Genomic DNA, 17,824 nt, shown 5'->3' with positions numbered 1-17,824 from the left:
CCGCAGGAGATCTGAATCCCCAGAGATTGGATGAGTATTCAACTTCACTGCATTACTGCTCGAGAATTCAATTGTTATCCCAACCAGTTGATATCAATTTAATTCCTAAGAGTTATGTACCTGTTTTGAGTATCTAATGTAGAAGTTGTAACCAAGTTCAATTACGAAACGGTCTAAATGAATGATATACTGAACGTATGTCCTCTTGATATATGTAACTCTTTGTAACTGACTGAATATATATCTTTTGTATTCTGATAACCCTCTCGATAAGATCTGTTAGGTTTATATGCATATTCTATGTATTAATAAATGTATCCTCGTGTATTAGAACCTGTGTGTGTGTGTTGTTTGAGTTATATCGCATGGTTGGATTCTAAAGCCATCAAAAGAATCAAGTTTGTGATTTTACTGCTACAATTAATAATTGTCCCAGTAAATGCCCAAACCCTACAGAACTGGTGCCTTCAGAGAGCACACTACACTTGTTATGCACAGTGAGAATAATAATGTAATGAGAATTTAATCACAGAGTGCTCATAAATTGTGCTAGGAAGAAAACAGATAGGTTTTCTGAAAGGTCACATATAAACCGGTTTTCGATGGACAGAATGATAGTGTTACAATTTCGGGTTTAGTTAGGACAGACCCAAAAACTCAGACTTGCGGAGTTAAAAGCTGCCTTTATTTTTCCTCTCCGTCACCACCTCCCAGCGAGCTCTCGCGCGCCCAGAGCAGAGAGAGACACACGACGAGCCAGAGAGAGAGAAACACCCAGGGGTGTAGAACCAGGGAACTATTTACATATTAAAACTATTTCCCAAATTTAATATGTGCTTTTCTATATTTATTGTCAATTGATTGTCCATAATATTGCTATTCTATTTTTCAAAGAAATGTTTGTAAAAAAAAAAGTCATGACTCTGGCTGGATTTGAACACCAATCCCGTGATTTATAAGTCAGGAACTTAAACAACAGACATTGTACAGCGTGTACTATTGTGTTGCAGTATATGAATATAATTATATCATTATTAATTTCTTTAGATACGCGATTCCATATTATATTAGCAGAAAAGCTTAAAACTACCACTTTTTATACACGTTATTTCACGTTAGTTAAAGACTTCGATGCTTAAAATGTTTAGGGAGAAATGGTATACTGGTGTGTATTTTTTCTTGAAAGTACCGAGACCAGCCATATACTGTAATACTGTATGTTTATGTTCCAAAACACGTGTCTGTGCCGCGCATTTTGGCTTCATCTGTACCTGCAGTGATCAGGGAACAGGTCATGTCAGATCCCAGAGCTCCAAAGATATACTGGTGGGATAATTGGCCTATGGGAAAACTGGCCTTGGTGTGAGTGTTTATGAGTGTCTGTGTGTGCCCAGGGATGGACTGGCATCCCGTCCAGGGTGTATTCTGCCCTATGCCTGTTTCTTGCCAGTAGGGCTGGTCCCAGGTATAAGTGAACTAAGTGGCTTCCTAGAGCTAGAAAGCTGCAAGAGGGCCCCCTCAATGTGCAACAAAACATATTATTAATTGGCACGTTCAAATGTGAGCAAAAAATTCCTTATAGTGGCTCTTTCTGTAGCTGCTGTGGATCATCCTAATGGATGCCTGATCAAAAAATGACCAATCATAATTGAGTAGATAATATCTTTTTGAAAAGCAGAAAAGAAGAAATCTGAAAACTGAGGCATGCTGAAGTCATTGTAATAATGTATTATATACATGATAATGTAATCTGTATTTCATTTGGTTTTGAGTCTATCAGATCCATGTATCTAGTGAATGATAGATAAGCCACATTTTAAAACTAGACACATGGACTACTTGAGGTGTTTTACTAGAAGTTAACAGATTCATTTCTACATTTCCTTTAGTTGTACATGTGCCTTATGGGTCACACAGCTAAAAATTGGTGCTGTCCGGCCAAACAAAAGCGTGAAAGTGAATATACAGTACAAAAGACTGTTCAGCGATTATACGTAATCAAATATAAAACAAATTGTTTTCCTAGTGGTTTCTCCAGTGCTTCATTAAATGGGGGTATTTTAATTCAACCTATAGCCTTTCAGGATGCAGTCACTCTCCCAGTAACAGCGGCAGGAGCAGAGAGGAGCTTTTCAGAGCTCAAGTTATAACATGCCTGAGGTCAGCCATGGTATAAGACTGGCTCAGTGGACAGGCCATCATGAGTATCAGTCACGCTGTGGGTCAACTACTATAATTACAAAATGCAATTGATGATATTGCCTCCATAAAATCAAGACAAACATATTTACAGAATGTTTTTTTATAAAACCTTCCTTTCTGCCCAGCCTTCCTGTTTCACTCTCTCGTTATTGAGTGCCCTTATTTCTTACTTAATTACATACAGTATTTATTTCTGCAATTCCTTTCACAAAGGTTTCACAGCAGTAATTTGTAAGTTCTGATTTGCTACTATTTTGAAGTAATAGAGCCCCTGTTTATCATTATTTATTGTTATTAATTACTTAATAACATACTATTTATTACTCTGATGTTAAAATACGTATTTGGTTTGTGAAATTTGTGCTGTTGTTTGTAACTTATGTATTAGATTTTCTTTAAAACTGGTTAATAAACATTTACTAGTTACATAATTTATTTTTTATTTTGTTTTTAATTTTAACTTTCAACTATTGACTCCAAACAGCTGTCAGAGCAAGTTAGGTTGACAGGATGTTCACAGCTTTTGTATGAGTCTAATTATTCAGCAATAAACACCAAACCAACAAGGAACCCCTAAAAGCTAAAAGCTTTTGCAGCTGAAAATAATTTTCAGCACTTTTTTAGACTTTACTGTTCCAGTACAACTGGAGTGCACTGCATATCTTACCTATGAAATTACCTATCAAGTATGTATAGATGGCTGTACCAGAGGAAGTATTCCTGATCGGGAAAGCTGAAGCTTTCATGATTTAATTTTCTTCTGGTCTTTGCAAATTTCAAGATTAACATTTGCAGTTGACCACCTTTGCCCTTTGCAGGGTGCCAGTAGGTACACTGACAAGAGCACTGACATGGACCTTTTCTTAAACATGGTGCCAAGGTGTTTGAATTAATGCTTGGAACGTTATTAGAATTCTGCTATTTTTTATACATAATATAAATATGTAAATGATCAACTTCATGTGACAAAAGTCAATTCAGTATGACTTTTGGCCAGACAGATCTCATCTTCACTAAACAAAAATGCAAAGCCATTTAGTCCTAGTAATTGTTATTATGGATTATTTTAGTGACTGTTTCGTCTTTGTTATGAAATGACGAAATTGAAAAACAGGTCATTGATGAACATTTTCATCATAATTGTTTTTGACTAAATTAACATCGTGTCTGAATCCCAGGTTCATTCGGTTCAGTATCTGGGTGAAAGATTTGAGATGAGATTTCAGAAAAACCCACAGCCTCTTCTTAGGCCTGCATTTTTCCATGTGTCCCCTGGTTGGTGCTTCACTGTTCAAACTGAAGAAATCTGCTGGGATGACTGTTAGTCTTTTGAATACACTAGGTTACACTAAGATTCTGTTTTCAAGTAGGTTACATTTTACACATGTAGGTGTATAGAATGTGCAGGATGTCAGGTGGTACTGTATACTGCAGTAAGTGCTACAGTGTTTTTATATTGTTTAATTATCTGACGCAGGACAGCACTGTACAGCAGGTGCTTGTGGTTGTAGGAAAAAATCAGTACAGTATTAAATATTTATTAACCCATTTTTGCTTTCCTGCACTAAATATACTGTACTGACACCACAACATCACTTTAAGTCAGAACAGGGTCTGACATGTATGTATGCTGTACTAGTGAAAATTTCATTACATAGTGATTACACACAACTCCACATAAGATATTCTAAGTCACAGCACTGTATAAAACACCATAATTATTTTTTAAATTACCTACAGTGTTCAGAATTATTAATGTATATATAGAATTCAGAAAGCATATAATTATATTTTTGTTTTTAATTATTAAAAACATGTTCCTGTCCTGTTCATGTTTAGACATTTCCAGGAATCCTGCATAGTGTTACAAATAGGGTTTTCTAGAGAAAAAAAAAACATGTTTATGATTCTCTTGGAAAATTATGTTTCAAAATAAAATTTGAAAATATGAAAGAAACAAGTGGATTTTAACAGTTTGTTTAACAGTTTGTGCCTACATTCCACCCATCTCTTACTGAACATCCATCGGATTGAATAGTCATGTCATGTCATTTACCAAACCGCTTCATACTATACGGTGTCGAGGGAAGCTGGAGCCTACCCGGCAAGCAACAAGCACAAGGCAGGGTACACTCTGTCCATCGTAGGGCAAGTGCAAGCCAATCATACATGGGGACAATTTGGAGGCCACAATAAAGGCTGAATGAGAAAATTTGGCCCAGACACTGGGATAACTCCCTACTCTTTTCGAGAAATGACCACTGAGAGTCAGGACCTCGGTTTAACGTCTCATCCAAAAGACAGCTGATTGAACAGTATTATTTAACATTCAGTGTCATAACATTTCACTACTAACCTCATCAACTCCAATGATTAACACTAAAAAATCCTTAAAAAAGTGATATCTTTCATGGAGCACATAATTATTTTCAACGTTCTAGGTTGCGATAAAGCTGAAAGTGCCGAATCAGCCCTTGAAGATTCTGTAACACTGAAAAGAAAACAAGTTGTTTCTTGTAAATGGAGCATGAAAGTGAAAGAGAATCAGGCTGGGTGGTGACAGTTAGACAGGATGTACAAATGCATCTATCTAGAATACAGGATGTGTCAGGTGGTATACTGAGGTAGAGAATATATTTGTGTAACTTTTTCATATAATTTTTTCAAACTTTCTGATTCAGAACTACACTCTATGTTAAACAGCCAGGTGGTGAATTGAATTCTGGCACTGACTGTGCTTGTGATTGTCAGACAAGTCAGTACAGTATTAGATGATTATTAACCTATTAGTGCTTTTCTGCACTAGTTATATTGTGTGCATACTGCATGAGTGACAATTTCATCAAATACTGCACAGTGGCTACATTGTTGAGACAGGGTGCAAACACATTGTTACCAAAATTCGAAATGAGATGCACTACTATTAGTTATAATGCTGTATAATATTATTATAATGGCAATCCCTTGTTTCATATAATTGTTTTAAATTGCATACAATACACAGAATTGTTATTGTGTACACTTATCAGGAAACCTTGATGCGATCTGTGCACTGATTGTTCACTGGTTAATACCAGCTAAATGGTACAGAATGTTAGTTATGTCACAATCCACATGGGTATAATCAGCATTTCCCCAGCATATTGTACAACAATACAGTATGTGGATAAAATCTTTTGTGGGTGAGCCTTGTCCAGTCTGTCTGACTGGACTGAATACAGACATTGAAGTGCAGAAACTTTAGGAATGCCGAATGAGTACAAGAATGTGAAAATTGCTAGTGTTGTTACACATAGAATATAAAAAATCTGAAATCAAACAAAAAGTTCAGTACTGGAAATAAAGTATCTCCAAAACTAGTGACTGTGGTGACAGTGAGACACATAGGACAGTTCCCCTAAAGGTTAAACATCTTGTATGCAAATATGACATTCAATACTGAAAGTGAAAAATAAACAAAGTTTTGTTTTTAGCAATCATTTCCTGATTGGTGCTATTTCCTATAAATATATTGTAATGTGGGCAATAGTCATATCATCAATAAATGAGTGGTAATGGAAGTACTCTTTTATTGATCAGAAAGACATTTTTTCTTTATTTCTTTATTTCTCAGAACAGATTTCACAGTTAGATACAAATTCTAACAAATGATTGAACTAACATCATTTAGTGTAGAACTCCGGTCATCTTTCTGCTTCGTTACTGTGTACACTTATCAGGAATCCTTGATGTGATCTGTGCACTCATTGTTCACAAGTTAGTATCAGCTAAATGGTACAGAATGTTAGTTATGTTAAAATCCACATGGGTATAATTGACATATCCCCCAACATACTGTACACCAATAAGTGCATAAAACCTTTTGTGGGTGGGCATAAATTGCAAAAGATACGGAATAAAACCAAATGTTCAGTACTGGAATTGGAAAAAAATAAAGCTTCTCCAACATGACAAACAATACTGAAAGTTAAATTTAAACTAAGTTTCATTTTTAGTAGTCATCTCCTGATTGGTCTGCTGTGTTTCCTGTAGATACAGTATATGTTCACTGAAACCTTTCGATTTGATATTTCTGGCAGAGCAGAAAAAGGCCTTTGCTGCTTTGTTTTGAAACTGGTAAGAAAAAGTATAATTTTTATACTTCCAACTAATATTTAACTTTTTGGCATTAATGCTGTACTTGCACTATTGTATTGTATTGCAACACCTGAATAACAGAGTTGTCAACAACATCAACAATAATGATAATAATATAATAATAATATGCTTTATTTAATTTTATACAAAGGATTTGGAATAAACTATGGGTAGACAAAAAGCCAATTTATCTTCTAAAGAAGAAGGCTTTGAGCCTGAAACTATATGCTACAGTATGTAGAAGAGCTTGGGGGAGAGGAGACCTGAATCGGTAGAAGAGTAGTAAATCAGGTACTGATGTACCAAGGCATACAGAGCCTTATAGGTGAGCATGAGGATTTTACAGTCGACATGAAACCTTACAGGAAGCCAGTGCAAGGACTCCAGGAAAGAATGACATTGTTCCCATATGTTTGCAGGATGATAGACTTTTAAAATTAATAATTGTTTCACAAAATTGATGCTGATTGAATGTAACACATATGATGTTTTTTCAGTACAGAAATGGGTGGTTCCAAATCAAAAGGTAAGATTCAAAGATACAAAAAATTAGAACAAGAAGTTGACTGAACGGCCAAAATATTGTTTTTCTTTTGCTTTTCAACGTTGAGTTAACTATTACTTGTTCCTTTAATAAGCAATGCACCTTTCCTGTGCAGTGAAAGATAGGCTTCTAATTTAAATAGAATTTAATCCAAAAAAAGCTAGTTATGCTACTTCTGTGATATGTTGCTCTTTTATCATGGATCATATAAAAGGCTGTCTGGATTGTTTGAGAAAGTGAGAGTGTCTTGAATGAGTTTGATCTGTCAAACAATTGTCTGCACATCATACTCACCCCCTTACCCAGCCAATATAACTACAGTGAGGAAAGGGAAATGGCATTAACCACTACCATGGGTTTCTTGGTACCCTGAGAATGTTCTGATTCCCTCAAACACAAGCTAAACTCTTGGAATTCCATCTCAGCTTGATCCACCTGCTTTCCCTTGGGGAAAGAATTCCAGGTGAAACATACAGGAATACTTCTTAGACACAAAGAATATTTGTATACTCTTTGTCCTGCAATTGGCAATGGTGCTTGTCTCAAGTTTCCAGGACCTAAGGAAGCCAGCAAGTTATTTTCTTCCTCCCTGAAATTCAAGCTGACATTGTGTACATTAGCTGAGTTTGATCTCGATTTCCAGACTGTGAATTTAATGGAAGATATCTTACTTGAAAATACCTACAGCTGCACAAAAAGATCAGACTTAATAACTTCAGAGTTGAATGATTATAATGTGCCCCTTTTGGGGTGGTAGGTGGCTCTGTGGCTAAAGATCTGCGCCTGTGGCTGGAAGGTTGCTGGTTTGAATCCCTCAGCTGGCAGAGGAATCCTACTCCAGTGGGCCCCTGAGCAAGGCCCTTCACCCCAGCTGCTCCAGGGGCGCCATATAAATGGCTGACCTTGCGCTCTGACCCCAAGCTACTCTCTCCCTGTCTGTGTGTCTCATGGAGAGCAAGCTGGGGTATGCAAAGATACAAATTCCTAATGCAAGAAATTGTATATGGCTAATAAAGCGATCTTATGTTAATCAATAGGTGTTCTTACTGGTATCTGGGCGATGTAATGTTGGACGATCTTCCTAATACTATGGGATAGGGAAGTAGTTTGGTCACATCCACGGTAGCACAATATTTACCTTGAGAGGTATAGAAGTTAATACCAGTGGTGGGATATATTTTGGTATATGGATATTTGGATATAGATGAATTCCAATTCCATTTTTAAGAACTGTCCCTCCAGGTAAAACAGTAGGGGTTAGCCAAGTTACCGGAGTCCAGTAGGGCATCAATGGTTTTCCCTTCTACTTTTATGAGTCAAGGCTACAGGGCAGTTGGATTTCTTCCATCTTCTGAATCTACCTGCCTGGGTTCTGGCTGATTCGGACAGTCAGAGGCCAGATGACAAATGAAGCATCTGAGAGTCTTCTGTCAAGGTGTAACCCATCAAATAAGTCTTCTTTGTGGGGACATTCAAAGAGGGCTAAAGCTTTGTACTGGTCCGTGTTAAGCCTTGAGGAAAAAAAAAATAGAATAATTCTCTGAGGTTTTTAGAGAAGAAGAAAGGTCACCTCAGCTGTGTAACCGATAGCATGGTTGTGGGATGAATGAAGGTGAGAGGTGACAATCTTGGAGGAAGAAACAATTTAGTGGGCGGCTTTGGTGGTGTTAGGGGCCCTCTAGTGGTGAACAGGAGAAAATTCCTTCTGTGACGTACTCCATATAAAAAAGTAGAGGAAGAATTATAAATCTGAATGTGTTCATTAATATTATTATCATATGTAGCTAAATAATTGTTAATTATTTCTGAGATTGTATATAGTGTTGTCAAGGGCTACAAGATAAACCTTGTGACCCAATCTGACTTTTTAATAATCTGGACTACTAAAATACATGGAGAACAAAGTGGGGAGAGGAACTGCAGTGGGACCAGTGCCTAAGGGGTTCATGTTCATCTGCATTTATATAGCGCATAAATACAGGCTGAGCATTTACAAGCCTCTTCATATCACTCTAGTATGGTGTTAAAATATAAAGTGCAAACTCTAAATTCATGTTATTGCAACAGTCTCAGACAATCTGATACTTTACCGTCAATTTGTAGTTCACCAGACCCAGGTAAGGAAAAAGGATTGAAGAAACTGTGATGATTTCAAGTTACATGAAGGTTGTCATGATGTCATTTCTGTTTTTTAGAACTTGATGAACCATGGAGGGAAATACAATGGGGCAATCAGTAAGTATTTAAAAACACAGCATGAAACCCACATCACACTGTACCTCCCAATGTGGAGCTGTAAGAATGAGATGAGGGCTGTTCAATACAGTCCTGGAGAGCTGCTGTGTTTGTATGTCCCTGAAGAACTGATTGAAGTTGTTCAGTTAAGAACAGTACAGATGCAGCCATTCAAAATGCGCGGTAAAAACCCACAGTACAGTAACCTACCCACAAGCCACCGCGGGGCACCGGAGGGTACCGCAGGGCAAGTGATTGGCTGGCCAAAATGACCGACAGGGGCACTCGTGGTGCATTGGTTGGTAGTGCAAAGATTTAATCATTTAATGTCTTTACTGTGCACATTTTAATCCGCTTAGTTTTGAATATTTATATGGATTGTACCACTAAAGGGAAATTTTAGTAGCTGAGCATAAAAAGAAGAGGAGCATAACGCATCTGAAGGTCATAAACGATATTAATTTAGGAACATAAACATTACTGTATGTATGTAAACTGTACTGTGTATGGCTGGTCTTGGTAATTTAAAGAAAAAATACACACCAGTCTTCCATTTCTCCCTAAACATTTTAAGCATGAAAGTTTTATGAAACGGTACCCAAATATGCGATTGCTGTATAGAATGAATTTTAATTTAAAAAAATTATTTAACACGAACATTAAGCTGTTTACATCTTCCGCCTGAGAACAGTCACTCGTTGCTACCCAACGCAGAATGGTGATTGGCTGACACCATCTGACACCCCTCTGATTGGAGAAAAAAGACGTGCTGGTTTGCTATACATACTGTACCAGGAAGAGGATTTCTTTCTATTCAAAACGTGTATTTTAAAAGTTTAAGAAGTAAAAACCTTACAGCGTACACAGATTTCTAAACTGATCAGAATCGTTATCTTTGTCTTATGCATAATAATGTTCACCGCTCTGTCCAGCAAATTAATAATAAACTTTATTTTATATAGCTTTTTAAACGAATAAGTAATTAGATTGCTCATAAACCTAATCACTTGCTTTTTTTTATTTAGGATCAGATTTCAACTATAGATCGTATTATTAATAACCATAATAACAACCAACCAACAAAAACAACCATATAAACATAATACCAACCAAAAACATAGATAACAACCACAATACAAAATCAAATAATCAAACCATTTTACTCTCGCAAAGTCCTCCAATTATCATAATCCCGCCCCTTATGCAAAACCAAACCTTCCTCCCATCCCAGTTTATCCTGTTTATCATAAACAAAATCCACCTAAATTTTCAACATAAAGCATTACACAAAATCAATACCTCAACACTCCATACTCAACAACGATAATTCACAAACAGCCAGAACATGTAACTACACATTCCCAAACAGACCTAATTTCCATAACCCCACCCCTTATGCAAAACCAACATCCCTCCCCTGTTCTCTCTCTCCCCTGGCGGTTGTAATTGTTTTTATTTTCAAATAAATTTTAGCAAAGTTATGTATTTTAAAAATCTTAAGATTTTTATATTTATGTCTTTATTTAGTGGTTTCATTAGTGACAAAGGCTAAACTTTCTTGGAAAAATGTCTTTTATGTAAACCATGTTTGCTATTAATTCATTCAGGGCTAAAATATGTTCATTGTCTTCTAATGAAAGAAGGGTTCCTTTCGCCGTAGTCGGGAGCCTAGCCTTTAACTAGTAAGTACTGTATTTACTGGGTTTTTGAGGGGGGGTGTCTTTCGCTGGAAATCTCACCTCCTACTTTGAAAATACCCGTGAAACCGGTTCAATTCGTCACAGCCAGCACTCCTGCAGAGAGTTGGGTTGTACTTGCAGTGTATACAGTACACGCGTTATGCTCTTCGTTAATGTCTGTGAAGTTTTTTTTTAATCTCTGAGCCATACTGATTCTTCTGGAAGCCAGTTTCCGCCAGGGAGTAAAAAAAAAAAAACACACTATGGTATTCTCTCCAATGCAGTGCAGTTAAAAACATACCTCTGATGCTGCTCCTAAATGAATATCGTTTATGACCATCAGAAGCTTTATGCTCCTTTTCTTTTTTCCAGTGGATTGAACAGGGAGAGGCATTTCATGATGTACTTTTCACTGATGAAACAACAGTGGCTCTGGAACAGTTTTCAACCAAGTCGTTTTATAAAAAGGGGAGATATGTACACGTTACTGAAGCTAAAAGTTTAGCCTTTGTCACTAATGTAAACACTAAATAAAGACATATAGAAATCCCTACGTTACAGACTGTATATGGCTGGTATCGGTAGTTTAAAGAAAAAATACACACCAGTATTCCACTTTCTCCCTAAACATTTTAAGCATTAGAGTCTTACATGTGGTTATTTCGAAAACGTTTGTATGTGCTCCTTCTTACCATGTTACTGTTTACTGTTACTGACCATATTAAGTTTAAGTGCCTGTGGGCACTTTTCCTGTCCGTGGGGGGTGGACCGTCTTTCATTAGAAGGTTAGTCTGTTCTACTCTGAGAATGTAGAGGGGGTGGAAAGTGCCCGCGGTCATTTAATTAGTATTAAAATCTTAGTTATCTTTCTAGTTCACAGGTTTGCATGCATAATTTAATTTTGAAAGCCACTGAGACATCAGGTACTACTGTTGTATTTATGAAAAAGAAACAAAACAAAAAACATACTAACAACTGTGCCATCCTACTCCTTAGTTAATACATTTTATTATTCATAAACAGTTAACATTGTTAGCAAAATATTTTGAATTATATTTAACCCTATTTTTTCTTTAGTTTTGTATTTAACTTATTATATGATAGTCAGACTTAATGTATATTAATGTATATTTGAACAATGAAAATATATTTTTACAAGATTTTACATTAAGCACTTAAAATTAATATGGTTAATAATTGTAAACTGTAACATGCTGTAACAAGATCGGTTAAACTGCGGAGAAAATCCTTTCAGAGAAAATGTTTCAGGTGTGAAGAACATAGATCTCCAATGCAATTTCAACCAAACCTGTTCCCACACACCCTGCCCCCACTACCATTAGAATATACACAAACATTTTAGCGTTTCATTCTGAGCAGAATACCCTCTCACCTGAAGAGTGCTGGCTGTGACGAATTAAACCGGTTTTACAGGTTTCAATCACAGACCATGTGACATGGGACTCAGTAAAGTAACACACAGCGCCACTGGATTTGATAATACTGTACCTAACCAAAATCCGCAATATGGAAACAGAACCTGTGTAATTGTTGATAGATGATGTAGCGGCGAGGCTTAATAATAAGGCAGAACTAAGTGTTTCTGAGCTTCCCAAATGAGCCCCCATTTCTCTGTTCATCTCTGTGGTGCAGCCACAGAGAAACCATTCATGCAAGATGTTTTCTTTTGATAAGGACAGCTCCCAAAGGGGGATGCACTTAGCTAAGCCTGGCTATCATGATCAATGGTTATCCATTGGCGCCTATCTGTTTAGGGAGTGCCAGTTGGACATCTGGACTGCATATCTCACCTTGATCAACCAATCAGGGACTGGTAGGGCCGAGTAACCCACGTGGGACTCTGATGCCCATGGAACTTTCAGCCAATCAATAAGCTAAAGTTCCTCCAGGTAAAAACAGGCAACACAGAGAGCCTGAGAGATTCAGATTCAGATTCAACAAGATTCAGTAAGATTCTGGAGAGGATTCTGTGGACTGTTCTAAAGGGAATTTAAAGGAAAATTCCAGGGCAGGACGGCCCAGGAGCAGAAGGCTCCCAAGGGCAGGACATTCTCACAGCGCGCCTCCTGACCATCCTGAGACTCAGCCCGGACAACCACGGAACGGCCAGTGTGTCCGAGTGCCAGAACTTTCCTTTGTTCTAAGTGTCTAGAGTGGAGGTTGCCAGAGAGTAACCAGCAGCAGGCCTCGTGAACAGGACGGAACTGTGGACAGCTGAATTACTATTCAGAACTAGCTCTTCATCAGGAACGAACCGGTCCTCTTCCTGACTTGCTGGGACCCACAGTCATCTTTTCTCCTGTGCACAAACTTTGCTAGTTAAAGCCAACGGTGAGCATCAGCAGCGCACCGTCGCAAGCCGCACAGCACAGCCTGGCACGGAGCCAGAGAGCGCGGATTGGACAGCAACAGCCTGCAACTGTTTCTTTGTGCCCGCAGGAGATCTGAATCCCCAAAGATTGGATGAGTATTCAACTTCAATGCATTACAGCTCGAGAATTCAATTGTTATCCCAACCAGTTGATATCAATTTAATTCCTAAGAGTTATGTACTTGTTTGAGTATCTAATGTAGAAGTTGTAACCAAGTTCACTTTACGAAACGGTCTTAATGAATGATATACTGAACGTATGTCCTCTTGATATGTGTAACACTTTGTAACTGATTGAATATATACCTTTTGTATTCTGATAACCCTCTCGCTAAGATCTGTTAGGTTTATATGCATATTCTATGTATTAATAAATGTATCCTCGTGTATTAGTACCTGTGTGTGCGCGTTGTTTGAGTTATGTCGCATGGTTGGATTCTAAAGCCATCAAAAGAATCAGCTTTGTGATTTACTGCTACAATTAATAATTGTCACAGTAAACGCCCAAACCCTACAGAACTGGTGCCTTCAGAGAGCCACTATGATTACATATTTGGCGTCCCTGAACCGGTTTTCTCTACAATGATGTACTCATAACATTTTTTCAAGACGAACTACAACATTTAAAAAATGACTTGTATGTACTTGATATCTCTAATCAATCCACGGGTTCCAGCACAAAATGAAACTAAAACGCATACCGTTTCGCGCTTCTTATTAGTTGCTCAAAAGTAATTTGACCGTATGAAATGCATAATATAAACCTAGAAACATATACGTGAGCAGTACTTAAGCACTGTAGTATCGGTGTTAAGACATACCTCTCAAATACTGTAAATCAAGTTAAAAATATCTCAAGACCGATTCTGGTCGTAATGAAACCATGTTTCGTGTATGTTTTCTTTTTCATCTTGAAATAACTCATTTCTAAATACCTTTTTCACTGTTAACATCTTGTAGCAACTTTGCGACAAAATATACACTCTGACAGTTCATCCTGCTACCAACATTTAATAAAACAAATTTTAAGATTTCTATATTTATGTCTTTATTTAGTGGTTTCATTCGAAGCTTACAATGTTTAGGGAGAAATGGAATACTGGTGTGTATTTTTTTCTTTAAAGTACCGAGACCAGCCATATACTGTATGTTTATGTTAAGATTTCCCTTCAGTGGTAAAATTAGATATGAATATTCAATACTTAAACGGGCACAGTTAAGACATTAAATATACATATACATATTGTATACAGTACAGTTTGCATACGGTAATATGTTTATGTTACGCGATTAAAAAATAAATAAATAAAACTGAGAGGTCCAGCACCAGCTGGATTCGAACACACAACCTGCCAGTTGGTAGTCACGCACCTAGACCAGTAGGCTACAAGACAGCTCGCATAAGCAGGCAGGCGAAACAGCCCTACACAGCCCTGCTGCAGTACATGGATATAATCATACTGTTATTAAATTCTTGAGATACGCGATTCCATATTATATTCCCTTTTAATCAAATTCTAAAAGTATGCTTGTTGACTCCGGTATCACGTTAGTTAAAGACTTCAAAGCTTACAATGTTTAGGGAGAAATGGAATACTGGTGTGTATTTTTTTCTTTTCATGATAGGTGTCGCATTTTAAATCATTTTCGTAGTTAGAAATTATGAAACGCCCTGTTAAAAGCAAGGAAGTTTTTATGCCCGTTGAAGTAAAACAAAATGCCTGACAAAGTATGGCTTGGACAGATTCCAAGTGCTTGTACAAATGTGCTAAAGAAATTATACTTTGAGTATACAGCTTGTCCAAAGTCATCCATTATTAGTACTATTAGTAATATCTTCAGTAAAGGCTTTGATGCATAAATATTTCTGATAAAGGTAGGTTGTGTACTTTTGTCCAACTGAGCAATCTTGCTTTCATAAAATATACCAACATTTTAATGACTGATGATTAACATGCTGTAATACACAGTTCAAAATTAAAGGCTCAAATGCTGTACATGAGAGGTTAAGCTCCCCCTGGCGGTTTTACAAGGCGACGCCGGATAGTTAGTCACGTGACACACGTGAACCGCGTGATACGGTTCACACCGGTGGGCGTGTCGCGGTATGCCGCGAAATACCTCACCCATTTTGAATGGCTGCATCTGTAATGAGTATAAAATTGTTAATAGCCGAGCTGGAAAGAAAAACTACATTATTCCTTTACCTGTCTCATACAGATGCAGCCATTCAAAGTGCGTGGTACAGACACATACCGCAGGTAATTGGCTGCGGTGTCGCGTATCATGACGCAAGATGACGCTGGGTACCGCGGTACGTGATTAGTTGACCGACAGGGGCACTCGTGGTCCGTTGGTCTGTCGTAGAAAGACTTACTGTAAAGGTCTTTACTGTGCCCGTTGTAGATATTGAATTTTACCACTGAAGGGAAATCTTAGTAGCTGAGCATAAAAAGAATAGGAGCATACTGTAAAGCGTGTGAAGGCCATAAACGATATTAATTTTGGAACATAAACATACAGTATATAGCTGGTCTTGGTACTTTAAAGAAAAAAATACACACCAGTATTCCATTTCTCCCTAAACATTTTAAGCATCGAAGTCTTTAACTAACGTGATACCGGAGTCAACAAGCATACTTTTAGAATTTGATTATAGGGAATATAATATGGAATCGCGTATCTAAAGAATTTAATAACGGTATGATTACATTCGTGTACTGCGACAGGGCTGTGTAGGGCTGTTTCGCCTCCCTGTTCATGTGAGTTGTCTTGTAGCCTATTGGTCTATGTGCCTGACTAATAACTGGCGGGTGGGGTTTTCAAATCCAGTTGGTGCTGGACTTTTCTTTTAACCAACATTTCTTCAAAAAAATAGAATAGCGATATTATGGACAATCAATTGACTTTTATATTTCAAAATATCACAACATGATCGATTTTAAATCATTTTTGATAACAATGAATAGTCACCTTCTTCCCTTCTGACAGCGGTTCCTGCTTCTATTGTGTGTGTGTGTGCAATAGAGTAAATTTTTATAGAGAAATGGAGGCTGGACAGTATGCGTTACAATATAAACATGTATATTGATTTAAATCGTGTTCTGATTTAAATCGCAAACGCGTGTTTAATTATATGTGTTTTTTAATCATAATCAGGCTAATGCAACATACATTGATACAGTATCTAAGTCTTCTAAGTATCTTAATAAACTTTTACCCATTAAGATTTATATTTCTTGGGATTTTGGGATCAAACGTGGAAGGATTAGATTGTAATCATTTTTTTATTTGTCAAATACGTGATTGTATTTCTGAATGTTATGTTACACCTACAGTAGTTCACTGCTTTAAATACATCGAATTAAGAAAGTTATGTGTAGCACTTTAGATCTTTTTTCTGAACCAGGGAAAATCTGATCATGTTTCTCTATAACAATAATAAAAAACTTTATTTTACATATCACCTTTAAAAGTGGCATCTCAAAGCAATACAGTAGATCGAAAAACAGTTAAAAGGGACCAAAGTAAATACCAGACAAACGCAAACGTGTTTTTAATAAAATGCTTTTTTTCATTCAGCAGAGAGTGAGAGGGACATCCAGCAGAGAGAGACACACACACCGGTTTCCATTGACAAAATTGTTTTTTTTCAATTCCTCTTGTCTAACAGGAATGTTTTGTTTGTGGACAGACTGTTAGACTAGAGGAAAAGAGCGCCTCCTCCTACGAAGCATTAATCGCGTATCTAAGGAAAATTGCAGTATACCTTTGTTCATGCACATCAGTATCTCATTTTGTATTTCGAAAAAAAAATCGTTTGCCTAGCCACTATTGTTGTTATTGTTTTAATGTTATAATGTTACATTATAATTTGGGTGTCTCCTCTTGCCAGAAAGCTCTAAATTGCAACGTAAATTGCAAAAATGCACTTGGAATCTGTCCAAGCTCTCCTACGAAAATTATTTAAACTGCGACACTGATCATTCATCTCTAAATAAACTTTATTTTATATAGCATTTTAAGCGAATAAGTAATTAGATTGCTCATAAACCTAATCGCTTTTTCTACATAAACACAGCGTGATTGCTCTCTGAAAATGATTTTCCTTTATATTTAGGCTCAGATTTAAACTATAGATCGTATTATTATAAACTTTCTTGGAAAAATGTATTTTATGTAAACAATGTTTGCTATTAATTCATTTAGGGCTAAAATACGTTCATTGTCTTCCAATCGAGTCGAGTTGACATTGGAAGCTTGCCACTCCCGGACTGTTAAACCAGCGCATTAGCATGTTAAAGCGATTCTATTGAGGGAGGAGCCCAGCTACCACTTAACACTGTACTTCCTACTTTGAAAATACCTGTGAAACCGGTTTATTTCGTCACAGCCAGCACTCCGGCAGAGAGGGGGTTGAGTAAAGTGGAAGCAGGCGAGATTTCCAGCAAAAGACACCTCCCCCCCCAAAAAAAAACCCAGTAAGCAGTAATGCTTTAAGTTGAAAATCGAGGTAGATTTTGAGGATGATAAAGAGGATAAACTGGGATGGGAGGAGGGTTTGGTTTTGCATAAGGGGCGGGATTATGATAATTGGAGGAATTTGCGAGAGTATAATGGTTTGATATATTTGAT

At 37.1% G+C, this 17,824-nt stretch overlaps 1 protein-coding gene across 3 annotated transcripts in view; it reads left to right on the top strand.

Annotated features, from left to right (window-relative positions):
- The window catches only part of LOC148646936 (interferon-induced protein 44-like), a 222,119-nt gene that overhangs the window by 165,083 nt on the left and 39,212 nt on the right, over positions 1-17,824 (top strand). The window contains exons 1-3 of one of the 3 annotated variants that reach the window (XM_088608985.1): positions 6,230-6,318; positions 6,837-6,865; positions 9,079-9,118. In XM_088608985.1, the coding sequence (XP_088465111.1) occupies positions 6,844-6,865; positions 9,079-9,118 (62 nt within the window). In that variant the 5' untranslated portion in view covers positions 6,230-6,318; positions 6,837-6,843. Of the gene's footprint in view, positions 1-6,229; positions 6,319-6,836; positions 6,866-9,078; positions 9,119-17,824 lie in introns of those variants that run through there. The other 2 variants (XM_088608986.1, XM_088608987.1) reach the window with 2 other exon arrangements.

Source organism: Lepisosteus platostomus, chromosome 16 (genome assembly GCF_059453375.1).
Source record: "Lepisosteus platostomus isolate fLepPlt1 chromosome 16, fLepPlt1.hap1, whole genome shotgun sequence".
In the NCBI taxonomy this organism is placed as follows: Eukaryota; Metazoa; Chordata; class Actinopteri; order Semionotiformes; family Lepisosteidae; genus Lepisosteus; species Lepisosteus platostomus.
This window is presented reverse-complemented; position numbering and strand designations above follow the sequence as displayed.